The sequence below is a fragment of the Erpetoichthys calabaricus genome, chromosome 2, assembly GCF_900747795.2.
Source record: "Erpetoichthys calabaricus chromosome 2, fErpCal1.3, whole genome shotgun sequence".
NCBI lineage: Eukaryota > Metazoa > Chordata > Cladistia > Polypteriformes > Polypteridae > Erpetoichthys > Erpetoichthys calabaricus.
Window position 1 is genome coordinate 218,256,289 of NC_041395.2, and position 18,092 is coordinate 218,274,380.

At 35.3% G+C, this 18,092-nt stretch overlaps 1 protein-coding gene across 17 annotated transcripts in view; it reads right to left on the reverse strand.

The window, feature by feature from the left end:
• The window catches only part of camk2g2 (calcium/calmodulin-dependent protein kinase (CaM kinase) II gamma 2), a 125,413-nt gene that overhangs the window by 72,853 nt on the left and 34,468 nt on the right, over positions 1 to 18,092 (reverse strand). For all 17 annotated transcript variants that reach the window (XM_051922653.1, XM_051922651.1, XM_051922656.1 and 14 more), the window contains exon 3: positions 2,204 to 2,263. In XM_051922653.1, the coding sequence (XP_051778613.1) occupies positions 2,204 to 2,263 (60 nt within the window). The remainder of the gene's footprint in view (positions 1 to 2,203; positions 2,264 to 18,092) is intronic.

Sequence of the window (18,092 nt, forward strand, 5' to 3'; positions counted from 1 at the left end):
CGTCTCAGTCTTATATTAGTGTCATTTAAGCTTTCATTATTTGTTTTGATTTTACATAAACGTCAAACATTCATTTGCTTAACCTCGAACATGACTTACATTTTTAACCACAAAAAATGCTTGAAACAGTATTCTGCTAGCATCTACTGGTTGAAATATCATGATGCAAAACAAATCATGACTATTTTTACGGGTCTGGCCACTCTAAGGTAGCTCATTAATATTCACGAGTGGGGTAGAACTTCCAACTAAAAACACAAAGGCAAACGAAAACCCGTAAAGGCAGTTGTAGAACAAACTGAAGCTGAACCATTGCTTGAATCGAGTGATAGTGAGAGGTATGTGAATTGGTCATCATACATTGACATGGAAAGAGAAACTGATGCACAATACCCTACTGTATGATCAAACCGCTATGGTATGCCTGGGGAATTTGCTCACGTGAATGTTTAGAGTAGGTGCCACAGTAGCTGCATGATAGAAAGGCAAAATAATTGTGATCAAGGTCAGAACAAGACAAGCACAACATTCAGTACTACTACTAATTTGGACAAAGACTGTCGGTAGACAGGTATTTTCAGAACTCTCCAGAGATGTTCACTTGGGTTCAATTCTGGGCTCTGGTTGGGCCACTGAAAGACATTCACAGAGTTAACCCTAACGCACTGCTGTACTTTTCTTTTCTTTGTGCTTGGGGTCATTGTCCTGTTGGATGGTAAACCCTTGTCCCAGTTCGAGGTCCAGATTTCTCTGGAGCCAGCTTTAATTAAGTATATTTCAGTACTTTTCTTCATTCAGCCTTTCTTCAACCTCAATTAGTTTCCCAATCAACACAACAGAACAACATCCCCACAGTGCTGCCACCACCATGCTTCACACTTAGAATGGTATTGCACAGGTGATGAGGGAGGCCAGGTATTCTGCAGACACAATACTTAGAATTGAGGCCAAACAGTTCAACCTTGGTTTCATTAGACCTGAGATTCTTGTTTCTCACAGTCCAACAGTCCTTTAAGTTCCTTTTAATAAATTCCAAGTGATATGCATAATGTGAAAAAAATATCTCTTGGGGTTTTTCTACACAGAGGTTTCCTAGCTCCACTTGATGCAAATATTTGTTCTTCATCACTTTTACTTTGATAACATCAGTTTGTGAGTGCAGAAATTTCTAAATTCACCATCTCATGAAGTACATATCAGTTTTCAAATGTTTTTGTAAAAAGAAAGAGAGACAGCCATGTCAGCCAGCTCTTGTATTTGATGTAGAGAGGTGGGAGCATTGACAAAATGCAATAATGGTCAATTTCTTCCATTAGAAAATGAAAACATTGCACTTTCTCACTGGCCAGTGGGCTGTTTCTCTGCTCGCGACAGAAACTAACTAAAAATACTGACAATGATGTGCAAATTTGATCTGAAAAATCCAATTGTACTATGGCAGGAGTGTTAATACTCCCAGGAGGCATCTAAAAGTTTCAACTAAATTTTGAATATTCAAAATTTAAAACATATTCGAATATAAATTTTTGTTTGCAGTATGTAGGAGTATACTATTTACATATGATAATAATGACAAAAATAAGCCTCATTCTTTGCTGCAACACTGAATACCAAAGTGTATGAAAGGTCTCAACTTAAACATAAAAAGAGCATGTTGCATCAGTATCTTTACACCAAAGCTAGCAGTAGTGGTTACACTTCTAATAAAAAACCTGTTCAAAAAGATTTCCTGTTTTCGCAAGAAAAAAGATTTCAGCATATATCTCAGAATTCAAAAACATTCTGATACCTGTCCTCCATGACAAAAACATATTGCAACGTATCAATATTTCCTCCCACCTCTTGGAGATAGGAAATCTAACCACATAGGGTCAGGTGAGCAAAGCAAGCCTGTGCAGATTTAATTATACAACTTTACTTTTTTAACTTCCTTTTTCTCAAGCTAAGTTTTAGGTGCCTACAAAATATTTTTATATGTCATGCCTGCTAAGTCATTAAAACTCTAACTACAACCTCAGCTTTTAATGGTGCAAAAGCAAATCTGTACTTTTTATTGTCTAGGTTTTTTATACTTCTTTACTGTCAACAAGTACAATTCTTATTATTTTGGCCTCATATTTTTTGAAAAAGGTTGCCTTTCCATACCTGACAAACAAGGTCTAAGCCTCATTCTGACCCAACAATTTCAGGAGATGGTACTTACCAATGTTGGGGTGCTTGAGTAGACGGCAGATTCTGGCCTCCCGCTCCAGTTTTTGGTGATCTGTAAATAAAAATAGGGAAAAAGTCAGTTGTCTAGGTGGTTCTTTATTGGCATATTTATAAGAATATCTATAATACTGTATATTAATTATATTAATATTATTGTATTAATCATATGAGGGTATTTTTGCAGAATTCTAGGAATTAAAGTCATGTTCACTTCAATTGACATGAAAGTCACTTTGGTGACAAAGGTATTGATGTCATGAAAACATCTACAATGAATAGCAAGTCACCAAATGAGAAACTGCCTCATCCTTAAAACAAAGCTACAGTTAAAAGGCACTCTGTGTTCAAATGTTAGTACTCAAGATATTACTCAAACTACACCTACACTATGTTGTTATTTAAAAATAGGATTTGTAAATAAAATGATCTCTTTCCATACTATAATTAGTATGAAATAGTTTACAAAATATTCTATTCCACACTAAAACAACCAAAAACTCATATAATCATTCACGTACAATGGGCGTGTGTGCCACATACACGTCTTAAACCAGGCATACACTGCACAATTTTTGCACAATTTTAAGCCCAACTTCCAGCTACAAACTGATTTTTTGAGTTGGCCCGAGTTTCCACTTCATCAATTGTTGTTTTCCATGCAATATGAGAGTGGTTGTTATGCCCAATTGTATCTCATGATTGGACTATTGCACAATCTGAACAATTTCTATTATGTCAGAAATTTCAGTCGGCTGCCTTATAGTGTCTCACAAGTCCATTTTCTGATGTTGCCATCAATTTTCCCGAAATTCATTGTGCAGTGACCACAGTGAATGTGCATGGTACACATATAGCCTGAGCACCCTCATTGTGGCATGCCAATCAGTCCAAACATGCTCACGTAGTTTGAGCACATATACAACTGGCGACTATCATTCAGTGTGAGTAGTTGCTTGACCACAATATCAAACAATTATACAAAACTCAATTTAGATGCAACAAATGCCACGGCAAGAAACTCTTTTATACCTATTATGCTGGAATATGTTTTTCTTCTGTGAAGGGTGGCCAATCTGGAAAGAGATGTTATAATGACCAGGTCATAACAAGCATAAACCAACCAGACCTCAATGGAGTCCACTGTGAAGTGCCATGCTAGCATTTTGAAAAGTCTGGAGAGTATTTTCAAAGGTATCAATTTTCATTGGTTGAAAATGTTGGTGCAGTATGGTGTGGACAAAACGTGAAAATGGGAGGTGAATTTTTAAATGAACATTTAGCAGTAAGGATGAGGACTCGGTAGGAGCTCATGAGATTACAAATGTAACATAATTTAAAACAGAGCTGCTTTGATAATAGAGACACCTATCTACATTAACAAGCCTCTCAACACACAAAGAGAAATATTTTAAAATTAGAGACATATCTGCAGTACAAGACACACAGTACTATAAGTACTAGATTCCTATTATGGTGACAGGAGATATCATTAAGTATACTGTAATGTCACATATTGCCTAATAAAACATATCCTATCACCATATCAATGATAAGACCTAAACCAATTAAAAAATATAATGAAAATAATAAGAAAAAAATTAGGTTTTATTATGGGAAACCACAGTGCTACTAGGAACTGCTGCTGGTTTAACTTGTTACTATTGTCGTTTGTATTGTTGTGGTGTGCCTATGGGCGTTCTGTTCCGGGAGAGACTACTTTTATCTTGTTGACACAAAGAGCCCAAGGGGTATTTAAAAATAAGTGTCATCTGCTGACAGGAGTTCATTCATCCATTCATTTTTTAATACAATTGAAGGCCATGGTTGCCTGGGCCTACTCCTGCAGCAATAGGCACAACGCAGGAAACTAGTGATTATACCAGAGGCTAATTCACTTGCAGTAAAGCAAATTAGACTCTAATACATCCAAACATATACTGCTTATTCAGATTTAATATGGTTAAAAAAACAATGAACCTTGAAAAACAGTTCACAACGCAAACACTTAAAAATGCTCAAGTTCCCCTCCAGGCGGACTGAAGTGAAAAATGCCTTTGTAGTTCCTGTTTCATAATTCCTAAGAAGCATTTTAGCTTGGGTGAGAAAGTTAGCATTTGAATATGGTCAATACACATAGTTCATATACACTACATATACAACTGCTCATGACGGAGTGAATATGTCTTTACACACACACATATATGCATACATATTTATTTGTATTCCATTCAGTCAGTCAGCACATACTGTGCACATCATAAACAGAATGACTCAGTACAATCTGTGAACACACACCCCCCTAACTTTTTAATCTGCATGTTACAGAGCAGCCACAGAGACTACATAGTGATGGTTTAGGGCATAAAGCCAAATTTCCTAGATAAATACTTTTAATGTATTGGAGAGAAGTTAACAACTTGAAAAGTCACATGAAAGTAGTGTTGCCTTAAACCAAAGTGTTGTTAAGGTAAATACAGAAAGGTGAGCCAAAAAAGCTAGCCATGGGCTTATATAAAATTAAAAAAATGTAGAAGATTGCCAGAAACAGTTCTGCATAATACCTGTAAAAAGCAGTTGGTCCAGAAAAAAAATTATGTCAGGCAGTAATGGAGTTTCTCTGAAAAGAGTAGTAATAACTGCTGTGAAAATACTGATTTTAGTTAAAAGCCAGATGTGTGTGACAATCACAGTTCCACCCAGTGGTTTGGAGAAATGCAGGCTGCCTGGAAGAAGAAACAAGGCTAGTTGGCCCATGTCCCTTGTACACTTGCTCAAACAGAAGGAGAATAAGTAAAGTCTTTTAACTGAAGGGTTTTTTTTTTTTCAAAATCCTAGGATGTCATTTGGCTGTAACTTTTTTAATGTATTTTCTGTTAGTATCACTTTGACTACATTTCAACGAAATTTTTTATTAATATTACTATTTTATTTAGCTAAATATGTGTTCTCGTGTCTACAAAGAAAGGGAAACGGAGATCATACCAGGACAAGTTGCATTGTAAGCAAGTAAGCAATGTGAAGTACTACAACTTGCAAGCCAAGGAATGGATAAAGTACCTCAACCAGCTAACTCCACTTATATACTGTATATTGACATCATGAGCAACCTCGTTTTTGGACTCTGTGCTTAGATTATGCAAGCGTTAAAAAGTTATAAATCATTGGGAGCATACTAACAATTTATTAATGGTTAGGAGCAAAATCTTCATATATATTTTGTTAACTGTTAATTTATTTAATCTTCCATTTATCACTTTCAGTTTAGTTATTTTTAGTTTTTTTTTTTTTTTTTTTGTTGTCTTTGAAAAAACTGACTTGAACAATAAACACTGTTTCATCAACTTGCACTTTTATAATCCAATTTAAATGATAAGCATAAATCAAAACTGAAATGGATTTAATTTAGGCATAACACAATGGCACAAAAATTAAAGAACAAGAAAATAACGCTGAAAAGTATGTGACATATGGCATAGTGTTTTCTAAAATTTGGCTTCTGCCAGTAATTTTCATTTCGGTGCTCAATACTTTAAAATAAAAGAGAGCCACCAGACTGTGACTTAAACAAAAATGCAATCAGCATTTGGGACTGGCACATTTTTATTTTTTTTTTACACTTCTGTTGCCAATGCATGACTGGAAGCTATATTTTATTTTTCAAGCCCCTATCTCCAACTCTGACCTGCAATGCATTACTTTAGGTTGATTTTGTTAACAGTTTAACCAGTAACAAAAGAAATGGTATATAAGTTGTTTGTACTTGCTTGCCATAAAGACAAAACACAAAATATAAAACTTTTTAAAAACTTGTCAAGCAGCTTATTTTAAAAGTGCAGGCTTTTTAAATAAAGTACAACTTCATTTTACATGAGGAATATGTTCCAAACAAGTGAAAATCTGCATATAGTGATTGTGAAATGTTCTTTAACAACTACCTTAATAATAATAATAATAATAATAATTCTTAACATTTACATAGCGCTTTTCTCACTACTCAAAGCGCTCTCCCCACAGGGAGGACCCCAGAAGCAAATCCACAGTCTCCTTACTGCAAAGCAGCAGCACTACCACTGCACCACCTGTGATGGATACCTTACATTGCCCCTTAAACAGCAGCAAACATGGTTTAACCTATACCCATTAATATGTACCGTAGGTTTGGCTGACACTGTGGGGCAGAAGGTTGCCTCCACTTGAAGACTTGGTACTGATATTCAGCTAAGCTTACCGCATAGAATGTAGTACTAGGGTGTTGTACTGTGTTACCCATTATGAATGTAGAGAAAAGCCAAGCAAAATGACACCTTTTATTGGCTAACTAAAAAGATTACAATATGCAAGCTTTCGAGGCAACTCAGGCCCCTTCTTCAGGCAAGATGTAATCAAGAAGAAGGGGCCCGAGTTGCCTCAAAAGCTTGCATATTGTAATCTTTTTAGTTAGACAATAAAAGATTGCATAGAATGTGAAATCCTCAGATGTTCTAACAAAATTATTTTACTACTTTTTCTACACACTTTCTATACAACTGACAAATGGCCATAATGGGATAAGCAGCCTCATCCTATCATTCAGAGTAAAACCAAAACAACAATACCAAACAAATGCCATGGCATTTTTTTTGCTTTCTACTACTTTTGACTGCATGTGACAGAATGTTCTAGCATCATCACACAAATCTGCTTTTTTGTGTGCTTTCATGACCTTGTTTCCCAGAAATCCTTAAAGAATAAGAATTACATTTTTTGTTTGCAATCTGCCCAGCGTCATTCTGAAAGTAATTTTTCGGATGTTTAAGAAAATATAAAACCTGAACTCTGATTTACTTCTATATAGAACCAGACTGTCAACATAAAAAAAACAAAAATTCTAATCATTGTCTAATATCAAATATTGACGCAACCCTTGCATGTTGTTCGTATGTCTTCTTATTATTATCTTACACATCATGATTTGAAAAAGCCCAAATACCAACAAAGCACAATCCCTTTTTATGTGAACTTTATTAAACAGTATCTAATGAAGGAAAAACAGAGTTTGTCTTGGTGAGTATCGTTGTTATTAAATGAATTCTGTCAATTTTCAGTAAAATCTGGATCATTTTTGGGGCCAGGAACACTTAATATTTTCCACTTAAATTAATGGAAGTATGCATTATAAAAACTCAACTTAAGAAGGGGTTTTCACCAATACCTAAACTTTGTAATGTGGGGGAAGTCTATACTGTAAAACAAAGGTTATTTATTTAGAACACGAAAAAAAATCACAGAAGAACAGTAAATTATATGACATATTTTTTGAAATTTCGATTATACTTTATTTTAAAGTATTTGAAGCCCAACCAAAATATTGCTTTTTATGATATGCTAGGCATCTTAGCATATAAGGTAATAGTTTAACAGTATGCTAGTCAAATAAGTAAAATTGGTGGTCTCCCCTAGACTTTCTCGTATACTCAGATATGGGGATGGATATTTGAGGAGTAAACTGCAAGACAATGATTATAATTTGTACATTAAAGAACCATCAACAACAAATCAAATCAAATCTCTCTATTATAAAAAACAATCTTGGGACGAGACGAGACTTTATTCCTGCGTCAAGACATGATCTTTTGAAGAGAGACAGAGAGACACTTTCACGTACTGCGAGACGAGCAGGTCACATCATACTTACAACCTCTGGAAGCAAGTGCCGTGATACACATGCAGAGCAGGTTAGAGATAATGGAGTTAGGAAAATTCAAAAGTATCATAAAATGAGAGTAAAGATCGCATTAGCGCTAACAAACGGAAAATATTACTCAGTGAAATAATGGAACAGTGAAAATAGATTGAATAGTGTTTGAGGATGTCTGGAGGAGAAGAGAGACAATGCAGCGAGACTAAAGGACAGCTGCTGTGCAGGCTTTTAAACGGATGGGTTAAGGGGCAGGCACGCGAAGTGCAGATCACATGGCACGGCAGCAAGCCAACAGCTGATCGAGCAAAGAGGAGGTTAAAAAACTGTATTTGTTTCCCACTGTATCACCATTTAAGAGGGGGTTTTGGAGGAGCGGCTGCGTCTCCTTGGGGCAGCTGCATGAATAAAAGTAATAAGAAGTACCACTTCCAGTTAGCAGAAATAGCCCAAAAGTTGATAGAAATCTACATTTTATACCTAATACTTGTAGAGAGAGAGAAAGAGAGAGAAAAAGAGAGGAATTAATTTTTATGTATTGTAGAACACACTTGAAATGTATTAAAGTGTAATGTTTATGTAAACTACTCACACAAAAATATTATTAGGTCATTAATTAATTAGTAAACCTGACCAGTCTGTACTGTATATTGCTCATGACTGTAAGCTGCACAGGTAAACTATTCGAAGTTGATTTAAAATTGCTGCAAAACATAACTGTACATTAGCATCAGAGTTTAAAAGCAGAGTTGTCTGCCTCATCACATGTTGACTTGAAATGTATTTGATTTGTATATAAAAAAAAATACATTTTCCTTCCATCTAGTCATTCATGATCATATAACCTAATCCACCAGAGCTACCTCAACATCATTAGGCACAGGGTGGAAATAAAACCCAGTCACAATTGAATTAGTTCTCAGAAAAGACAAAAATAATAGAAGGAAATGAGAGAAAAAAAGAATACGGTGAACCACCAATCAAAGACATTTAGCCACCTTCAAAAAAAGCTTGGAAAGCAGGGTTAAGAGTATGATGAGGGGAAGACCATTATTAAGGACCGAGTTGATAACCATATCATAGTCAACCAAGCAATACAATTCACATTAATTAACATGAATTGCATATAAGTGTGTATTTGTGTTTGTACATTTTTCAGAAAACAGCATTTTCTTCTATATTTTCTTCAAACCATTCACACTTTGTATCTCATTCTGAATAAAAACAGCATAATTTTCTGAATATTGTGCCGTGTTCCCTCAAACAGAAAATTTAACGATGGGCCACCGCTGCAACCAAGTTATATAAATATTAAAAATCCACAAACATTTCCCATGCCACACTTAAACACTTTTCAAAATTTTCTTGTAGGCTGTATAATTTTAACTAAGAGGAAGCATATTTTATATGAAAATCAGATTTGCACTTTCCTACATATTTTTTTTAAACAGATTTCGGCTTCAATTTTGTTTTATTGTTTGATCTTGACATTGTTCTCACTACGCTTGTTAATCTGTCAGAAATATATTTATTGTACATAACACATGTTCATAACAAGAAATAAAAAAATAAACTGTCTTATTAATACTATATTTTACTAAACTGGCAACTTAGCTACCTTCACCACAACTTTTTTATGGCCTACATTGCTAGCACTGTGTCCACACTTATATAGTCCAGATTAGCAGGCACCAAGTATTTGTTTCATAAATATTTCAAGTAACAGTTTAAAAGGTAAAAGTGCAAACTTGGTCACTTGCAAAGAATGACTATTTTTTGAGTATGCAGCTACATTTAGCACTGTTATCTAGGACTGTCAAATTAGCCAAAACATAAGGTTCAAATATTCAAATTAAAAATAAGTATTCAAATATATCTAAACTTAGGTTAATGATTCAGGGACATAGCAAGACTCAGGGAAACAGAAAAAAAAAAAAGGATCCTATATTGATTCTGGCAACTGTTATTTAAATATAAGAGCCATCAAAATGCTCAGCATCTGCACTTCTGTCTTTTCTTCAGCCTAGTACTGACAGTTGGGTGCAAACACTTCTCCTTGGAGCTGGAAGCCATAAAAGCAGCCACAAAATGGAGCTGAAATCCATATGAGCCAAAAGCACTGGCACTGTGCTTCGCTATATTATTAATATTTTTTGCTTTTTTGTGCATCTGCAAATCATGCAGCACTTCTGACACAGTTGCATGGGTCCCCATTGCAACACTCAGCTGGAGTCCTGCAGTACAACCATGTAGTGACATGTCCTGCTGCCAAGCAGGCTTAGGCAGTGCAGTTTTAAGATCAGGAAGGAATATGGTTAGTTAGTAAGACAGTGACAGAGTGAGAATAGCAAGCAAAGTAAAAAGCAGGAAAGAGACAGGAAGGTCAGACTTGTTTCATTATTTTGGAAGTGTCCAACGGGCAACAGCAGGATACCATTTATGTCATGGCATTCAGAATAAAAAGCCAGTCGGCACCCATGGACACAGTTAGAAAAACACGATCATCACAGTAACAACCTAGGGTCCACACAATCTGTCTACCTTTACTACTCTACAGATGCAGCAATATTTTAATGAAGGTGGCCTGAATATTTTTAAATACACCTCACTGTTTCAGGCGTTATGTATCAAACCAGCAGTCACCTAAGACGGAGATTAATTTTGAGACATGACATGTTGGGTGTTTGAAAGCATTGTAATAAAGGTTTAATGAGAAGAGCTTAGCTTTACACAACATTCAGAGATCTCAGGTTTATGAGTGAATGGGACAGAATCAGATGCAAAACAATTCTTTTAGGGCACAGGAGAAGAATTTAGAAAAACTGCTCTGAGTACCCTTGTAGATCAAAGTGAAGAGTAGTGAGACGGAAAAAAAAAACAGTAGGTTGTGAAGTGTTCTGGCTGTGTTACTAATGAAGATAAGAAGCTGACCATTCAAAACTAAATTACAAAAAGGATGTAATGAGTGAAGCACAAAAACATCAGTAAAATACGACAGCGTTGCATAGCATGTCTAGAGTTACACAATGCCAAAATTAGTGCGGATAACACTGCGTTCTTTGACAATCGAAAGTCAGCTTTTGCTTTTAAGCAAGACCTTTTTGAAATAAATTTAAAACATATCTGAATAGTGATGTTCGATCCGAGAGCCATACTGTTATCACAGCCTCAATTTTTAAGTGCTTAATACCAAATAAAATTATCCGGAGTAACAGGTAAAAGTTGGATTTCTTTCTATTAAAGACAATGGAAAATAACAGCCATATAACTCTGATTTTCGTTTTTAATTACAAAATTTTTAAAATCACAATTTTAAAGATCATTTTCAATCTTAATTACCTCACTATGCCTGAAACAATAAGGCACAATGAAAATAAATGTTAAAGTTACCTTCATTGCATTTATGCTGTACTATATAAATGATAGGTTTGTCTATGCAAGGAACCCAAATTTCTCTCCGCAAAAAGTATAACTGAACCTTTACATGATTCAGTCAACAGGAGTAAATTAAATATGATCAGCCAGATTATCCAGATAAAATGAAGGTTGAGGCCAAAATGTATTTTTTTTCCCCATTTACAAATTAAAGGACTGCTCTCCTACCCTAAAGTGTAGGCTGGGTGTTTGCCTGAAGACATAAGAATAGAAACTATCCTGCCAAAAAATATAATGGAAGAGATTTGCAAAGACAAGGTGGTAAACTGAAAACTCCTTCAGCACTGAATACATCATCCAAGTAACAAGACAATGGCTGGAAACGTAAATTTTCAGTTCAGTTTTGAATATATCAACTGCGATACACATTTGCATTTATATAATTTTTAAGATGAAAGAGACACTGCCATTACTGGTTTAAATTAGAGAGAGAGAGAGAGAGATGCTGGGAACATGCACTAATACAGAACGCTGCCACACCCACCACACGATAAACCACCTCAGTATCCCAAATTAGGACCCGAGTGAAGCCGTGCAGCTGATTAAATTAGACATGAAAAAAAACTGGTATGAGTATAGTATTCCAATATTCTTCATTGCTATATGTTTTTTTTTATTTAAAAGCAATGAAATGTATTGGTACTTGTCTAACAAAATGGATTAAATCCAAATTACCATAGATAGTGCACCACTGAAGAGAAAGCTGCTAGAGTTACCTTAATATAAAAAAAGTCGAGCATTGCAAAGTTTACAGGGAAGTAACAGCTTGCTGTGAGCATGCAAATTACAAGAACTGCCATATGAAAATTAAGTACTCCAGAAAAAATGGTTTGTTTTGTAGCAGAATGTTTGCAGTCAAGCGAATGTCATTCCTGTTACACAAATAAAAAAATATCACTGCTTTTTTTTTTTTTTTTTTTTTTTTTTAACTGTCATAAAAGAGATATGAAAGAATTTTCATTACATCATCTGTGGGATTTTAGAAGTGTAAATAAACATTGTTGACTGGCTTCAAACATATGCAGAAATGTCCTCAAAGTGCCAAACTGCACCAGTTGCTTTTTTTTTTTTAATATATAAATTATTTTGCAGCAGGAGATGCGTGAGATTCTCAAGTTTAGCAGGAGTGTGGTGTAGCTGAGGAAAGGCAGCCTGATCAGTGCATCACATACAAAATTTCAATGGGAAGAATGCAGGAATTTTAGCACTATACACGCAGACTCTGAGTGCCCACAGTTCCTTGCTTTTTACATCACTCTTTTAGGTCCTTAAAATGATTGCTTACTGGGGATACACAAGTTGAAATTCTTTGGCTGGTTTGCCCATTTTAAAGGGTCCCATGAAGAAGCTCATTTGTGTGATGGAATGTCAGGTCATATGGTGGGTGACTGATCCCCAGGCTAATGCAACTTGTCAGCAACCTTACCATATTTTCATGTACCATCTGTTCTACTAACTCACTTATCCTGGGAAGGGTCGCAGGGCAGCTGGAAACTTTATATTTCATAAAAACTATGAAAGATTCAGGCAAGTACTTTACACCAACCTATTCCTCTCTGGGCTCAATAAGCAAACATATCACTTTGTCATGTTCAGTCTTAACACAATGAAGGTTAATTTTCCAAGGAACAGTAGGCCTATTTTTAACCTTTTTTGCAAAGCATTTTCACATTTGTCCACGTAAGAATACATATACATTTCTCTTTGAAAACAGCAATAAACTCAAGTCTCATAAAAGAAAGTGCAACTTCCAAAACAGCAATATAGGGCAAACATCTACTAGTGCTACCATGAAGTGGCATAGCAAGTTTGTTTAAAGATAAACAAAGAATAAAATTTCACACCACTGAATGCATTTAAAGGTATGATATACAATAAACAGTTTGGTAGAGATACACACATTTAACTGTATTTTTTCACCATTTGCTGTATTTTGTAGAAAATCAGACATTATTATGTACCTGCATATTTTACATGCCTTACAACAGTTTATTTTTTTTGGGAATCACATGATATTTGGAGTGGATGGCTTCCTAGTGCTGCTCTTCCTCCTGACCTCGGGCTAGTCAGTCTCCATCCCAGCTGTTCAGTAATTTATTAAATATGCTCTTTGCATATTTTTTGTGCATTACAGAGAAAGAACTTGTCCTAACGCTATTGACTCACCAAAGAAAGTATAGCAGCCTAGTGCCACAGACGCCAACCTTGATTCAGGCGAAATTAAGATTTTGTATGAGTGGTTACATTATTCAATGCTGAACAATACAATGGAGTCTTTGGCTACTGAATTTCATACAGTGATTGCAAGCTTAAAATCAAAACAAATAAAAATTCAAAGCAAGGTGTTGCACTTCGTTAAGTCAATAGCACAACATGATGCTGAAGCTGTCATACATGTATAAGACGCCAAATAATAGCACTAAAACAGAAAACTGTTGAGACTGAGGATCACTCAAGAAGAGGTAATACAAGATTAGTTGGTTAACCAGAGTCAGATGATCCAAAAGGTCTTCTACAGTTGCACCTTCCTAAGTGGTCCCTGAGTTTCCACTCATCGCATCCACTCAGTCACTTCTGTATGATCCTCTTGACCTCTCATTCTAATTGCTCCTTTCTTAAGGTTCACAGATGGCAAAAGATGCCGAATGCAATGCAACAAAATCCAGACATATGCTTCAATGGATCCGTTTTAAGATTTTATTACTTGAAGATTACATTACATTCATCACCTCAATTATTAGACTCTCCTGAAGAGGTGCTTACCTGCGTGGAGGATTTCTGACATACTGGGACTTTCTCTGTCTCTTAAAATATCTTTAAGTATTTTTCTTGAATTACTCTGTTGTTATTATTCTAATTGCTATATTAATGTTGGTATAATTTTTTTTAAATCTAATTTGCCATGCTAGGATTTTTGTATGCTTTCTAACACTTATTAATTGGCCTGGGTTTGGGTGACGATAGTGTTTTTGTTGTAGATATCTGCATACACTCAATGTTAGGTGTAATAGGTGGGTCATTTTAGACCTTTGTTAGAATATCCCTTTTTTGAAATCCCCTTACAGGTCTGTAGGTTGGGGCAGGATGTCCTGGAGTGCCATGGTATTTTATTTTAATTATTCCTTACATTTCCTTTTGTTCTGCCCTTTCATTATCCTGGTGCTTCTGAACTTGCTTTCATAGAATGTGCACTCTCTTAATTCTCCTTGTCGTTACTCCTGCTGTTTAGACTCACTACAGAGCTGGAAGATGGATATTGCCATCCTAATCATTCATTGCTCAAGTCCAGTCTTCAACTCCAAAACGCAGTAGCATGGGAATGTGTTTTTCCATTTATAGTATGATGTATACTTACTATATTTATCAGGAAGTAACTACTGACAATATATTAGCAAAACAATGCATGTTTTTGTACTTTTTGAACATACAACTGGATAACAAATATGTGGATTATGCAAAATGAGCACTTTTTTCTTTTTCCCTTGGACGCTTTTCATATCATTTGCTGCTGTACAGCATTGGTCACTATACAGTTCTATAATGTCAAACCTTTTTCTTTTCTTCTGCAAGAAAACATGAGATTAAAGTTTTTTTTACAGCCACCACTACAAATTACATGGGATAAGCAACATATGCAACCTTTGCTTTTTTCTCTGACACTTAAACCATTAGCCATTGCAGTCCACAATTCAAAATCCATCACTCCCATAAAGTTCTGTGATCTTCTCATAATATATTTTTTATATTACAATGATGTCCCTCTATTTTTAAGAATTCTGTATCAGAGTTACAATATATTTTTAAGTTAAAGTAGCTTTTATGAAAACCTTTCCTGTTGTAAAATCACCTTACACTGTTTGTGTTTCCTCTCTGTACTAACCCAGTGTTGACTAACCTTTCAGTTAACATCCCAATAGTTGCTCACTTTAGATATCTGAGCATGATATTTTCCCTCACTCACACATATTGCAGCATCTATTTATTGAGAAGCATTATTAGCTGTCAAAAGAAACATAAATTGATGGTCATCTACTATCCCCTCAATTCCAGCATAAACAATGTTGTGAATATGAATATGGCTTCACAATTTAATTTTATCAGCATGATAATCACCCCCCGCCCAACCGTCTGAATTACTGGCCCAATGTCAGATTTTGTGTATCAAAATTTATCTTGAATGGCAAAAAACACTGTTTAAAACATAATCTGATTATTCATCCTAGGGAAAAAGGTGGTTTAGCCTTACTAAACATACCCTTGTAGAACTTTATCACCAGACACTTGAGAGATTGGCCTGTAATATTCTGGTTTTAATTTTCATCCCCTGCCTCGTGGCTAGCAATGGAGAAGTCATTGGTCTTTCCTTGTCTTCTCAACAAGAAGCTCTTTTTTAAAAATAATTTGAAAAATTATAAAATTCACTTGGGCCCTATTTATCATTAACTCTGCAGGTCTGGCAAACTGAAGAAAAAACTATTAGCTGCAACTTAAACTTACACCTCCTTTTTCAGATGCTGTTTAATTCTGGTTACATGTGATACGATCAGATGAAGTGGAAAAAGCAAGAGGGGTCTAGAGACTTATGTGAACAAGATACACTAAAAACCGAGCACATCAGAATTAAATATGCAGTCCAGACTTTGAAATGCAGTCTGAATTCATCCATGTTACCGACTAGGAGTTGTTGCATCATCTTGTTTATGAGTTTTAATCTTGGCAACAATAAAGTTTCACTGCATTGTGAACACTAAAGATGAGTAATTCTGAGCACTGGGATCTTCAACCATGGAATTTTAGATGGAGCAGACCTCTAAATGGCATGTTCCTTTTACACATCAAGCTGGACCTGCTATATTCAAATGTTAATGCCTTTAAACCTGTGGAATATATGGGCAAGTCTCACCATCTTACGGCCACCTAGAAATCCTTTATTGACAGCAGCAGCTCTTCATTATCCATGCCAAAATTTCTTTATGTTTGGGGGGTGTTATTATAATATTTATATGTACTTTTTTTTCTTCTCAAACTTCTGGAAAGTTTTATTTTCCCTTTAGGGACAAATAAAACAATCTAATCTAATCTAATCGGAAATTGCATACTTTTACTCCAATTACCACAACTCATTTTTGTTGACCGGTGGCAAGTCATGCATCTCTAACACATTGGTTAGAGAATTGTATTTGTAAACTAGGCGACCTGTTTAATGAGGGTGTTGAAGAGTGCACCTTCCAGGAGATAAAACATTTGTATGATATTCCTGATACCTCCTTTTTCTTTTTTCTGCAATTACGATTGGTCCTAAAATTGTATTGTATATCATGTAATTGCCTGCTACCTGTTCATCTCGTTTCATGTTTTTTCTATTTCATTTTCCCAAAAAAAGGACATATTTCCTTTTTATATTCAGCACTCAATAACTCTACCAGTAAAAATGTATGAATTCCTCAGATTTGGCCCTGTGATCTAGAAATTGAAAATACTCATAACCATTACTGCTGGAATACTGTATTTAAAAAAAGTTAAAACTATGTTCAAGAAATCATGTCTGCCATTATGCACAATTTCAGGGGTTATATAGGTTTGTATATTATTTTTCAGAAACGATTTTATATGAAACTCTCCCCGACTCTATTTGCCATCTTTGTTCCCAAAGACAAATACAAATCTTTGTTTCTAAATGTTGTGGCTTTGTCCTCCTGTACTCTTGTTTTGGAAACTTATTTCTCAGGTTCTCTCTAATATAATTAATCATAATCTTTCTTGCACTCCTCAGATCTTCATCTTGGTAGATACTTCAGCCCAGTTTTTTTACGCTATCCAAACGCAAATATTTTGACTAGGCAATGTTGCTGCTAAACTTCTTATTGCTTCTCGATGGAAGTCCCTGGAACACCTGATAATCAAGCAAGGGTATGCCCAGTTTTATAAATTAGTTCATTTAGTACTAACCTTGACCAGGATCAATAATACTTCCATGAAGTTTGTCGAAAGGTGACTTTCAGTGAAAGTCTTCTTAAGACAGATTTCTTTTTTTCACTTTGGTACTCCAGGACTGGGTGGGAGATTGGGTGGGAGTGTGTTCAAGATGGGCTGGGATAAAATTGCTTTTGTTGATATTCTTACTCCTTGTTTATGCTGCTTTAATAATATAAAAATTATGTTCAGGTTCTCATCTTATTTGTATTGTAATTTACTTGCAATAAAAGCTGATTAAAAACAGTTTACTTTTCTTGTAACAGTTATGAAAGTTATAATCCTGAACATGTCATCCTACACAAAGCACACTTCTCTCACAAGCTCTCTTAGTCCTCAATAAATTCAGGACTGTACACGGCACTTACCAAAGGAGCAGCAAATCTTGAGAACATACATTTTGAATTGGTCAAAGATGAAAAGAACTGTTAGAGTAAACATAACACATTTTACTTTAACTTTTATTTTAAACTTGGTTATTGTTGTAATGGCAATTTGGATTCTGATATTGGGGTGGACAAATCGGTAGATAGACAGATAGATACTTTATTAATCCCAAGGGGAAATTCACATTCCCAGACTCCCAGGACCACCAGTTTCTATTGGAGAAACAAACTACAGACTCACAATGCCTGGTTGACTACGAGATGTTCCAGATCTTTGGTCCATGCTATATTTTCCGAATCAAAAAAAAACTTGATAAAAACAAAATACCCAATTCTTCATATATGATCTATACTTTGTGTTGCTTCTAAAGCCTTACCTGCCATCAAAACCTGGTTTTTTAATTGACACA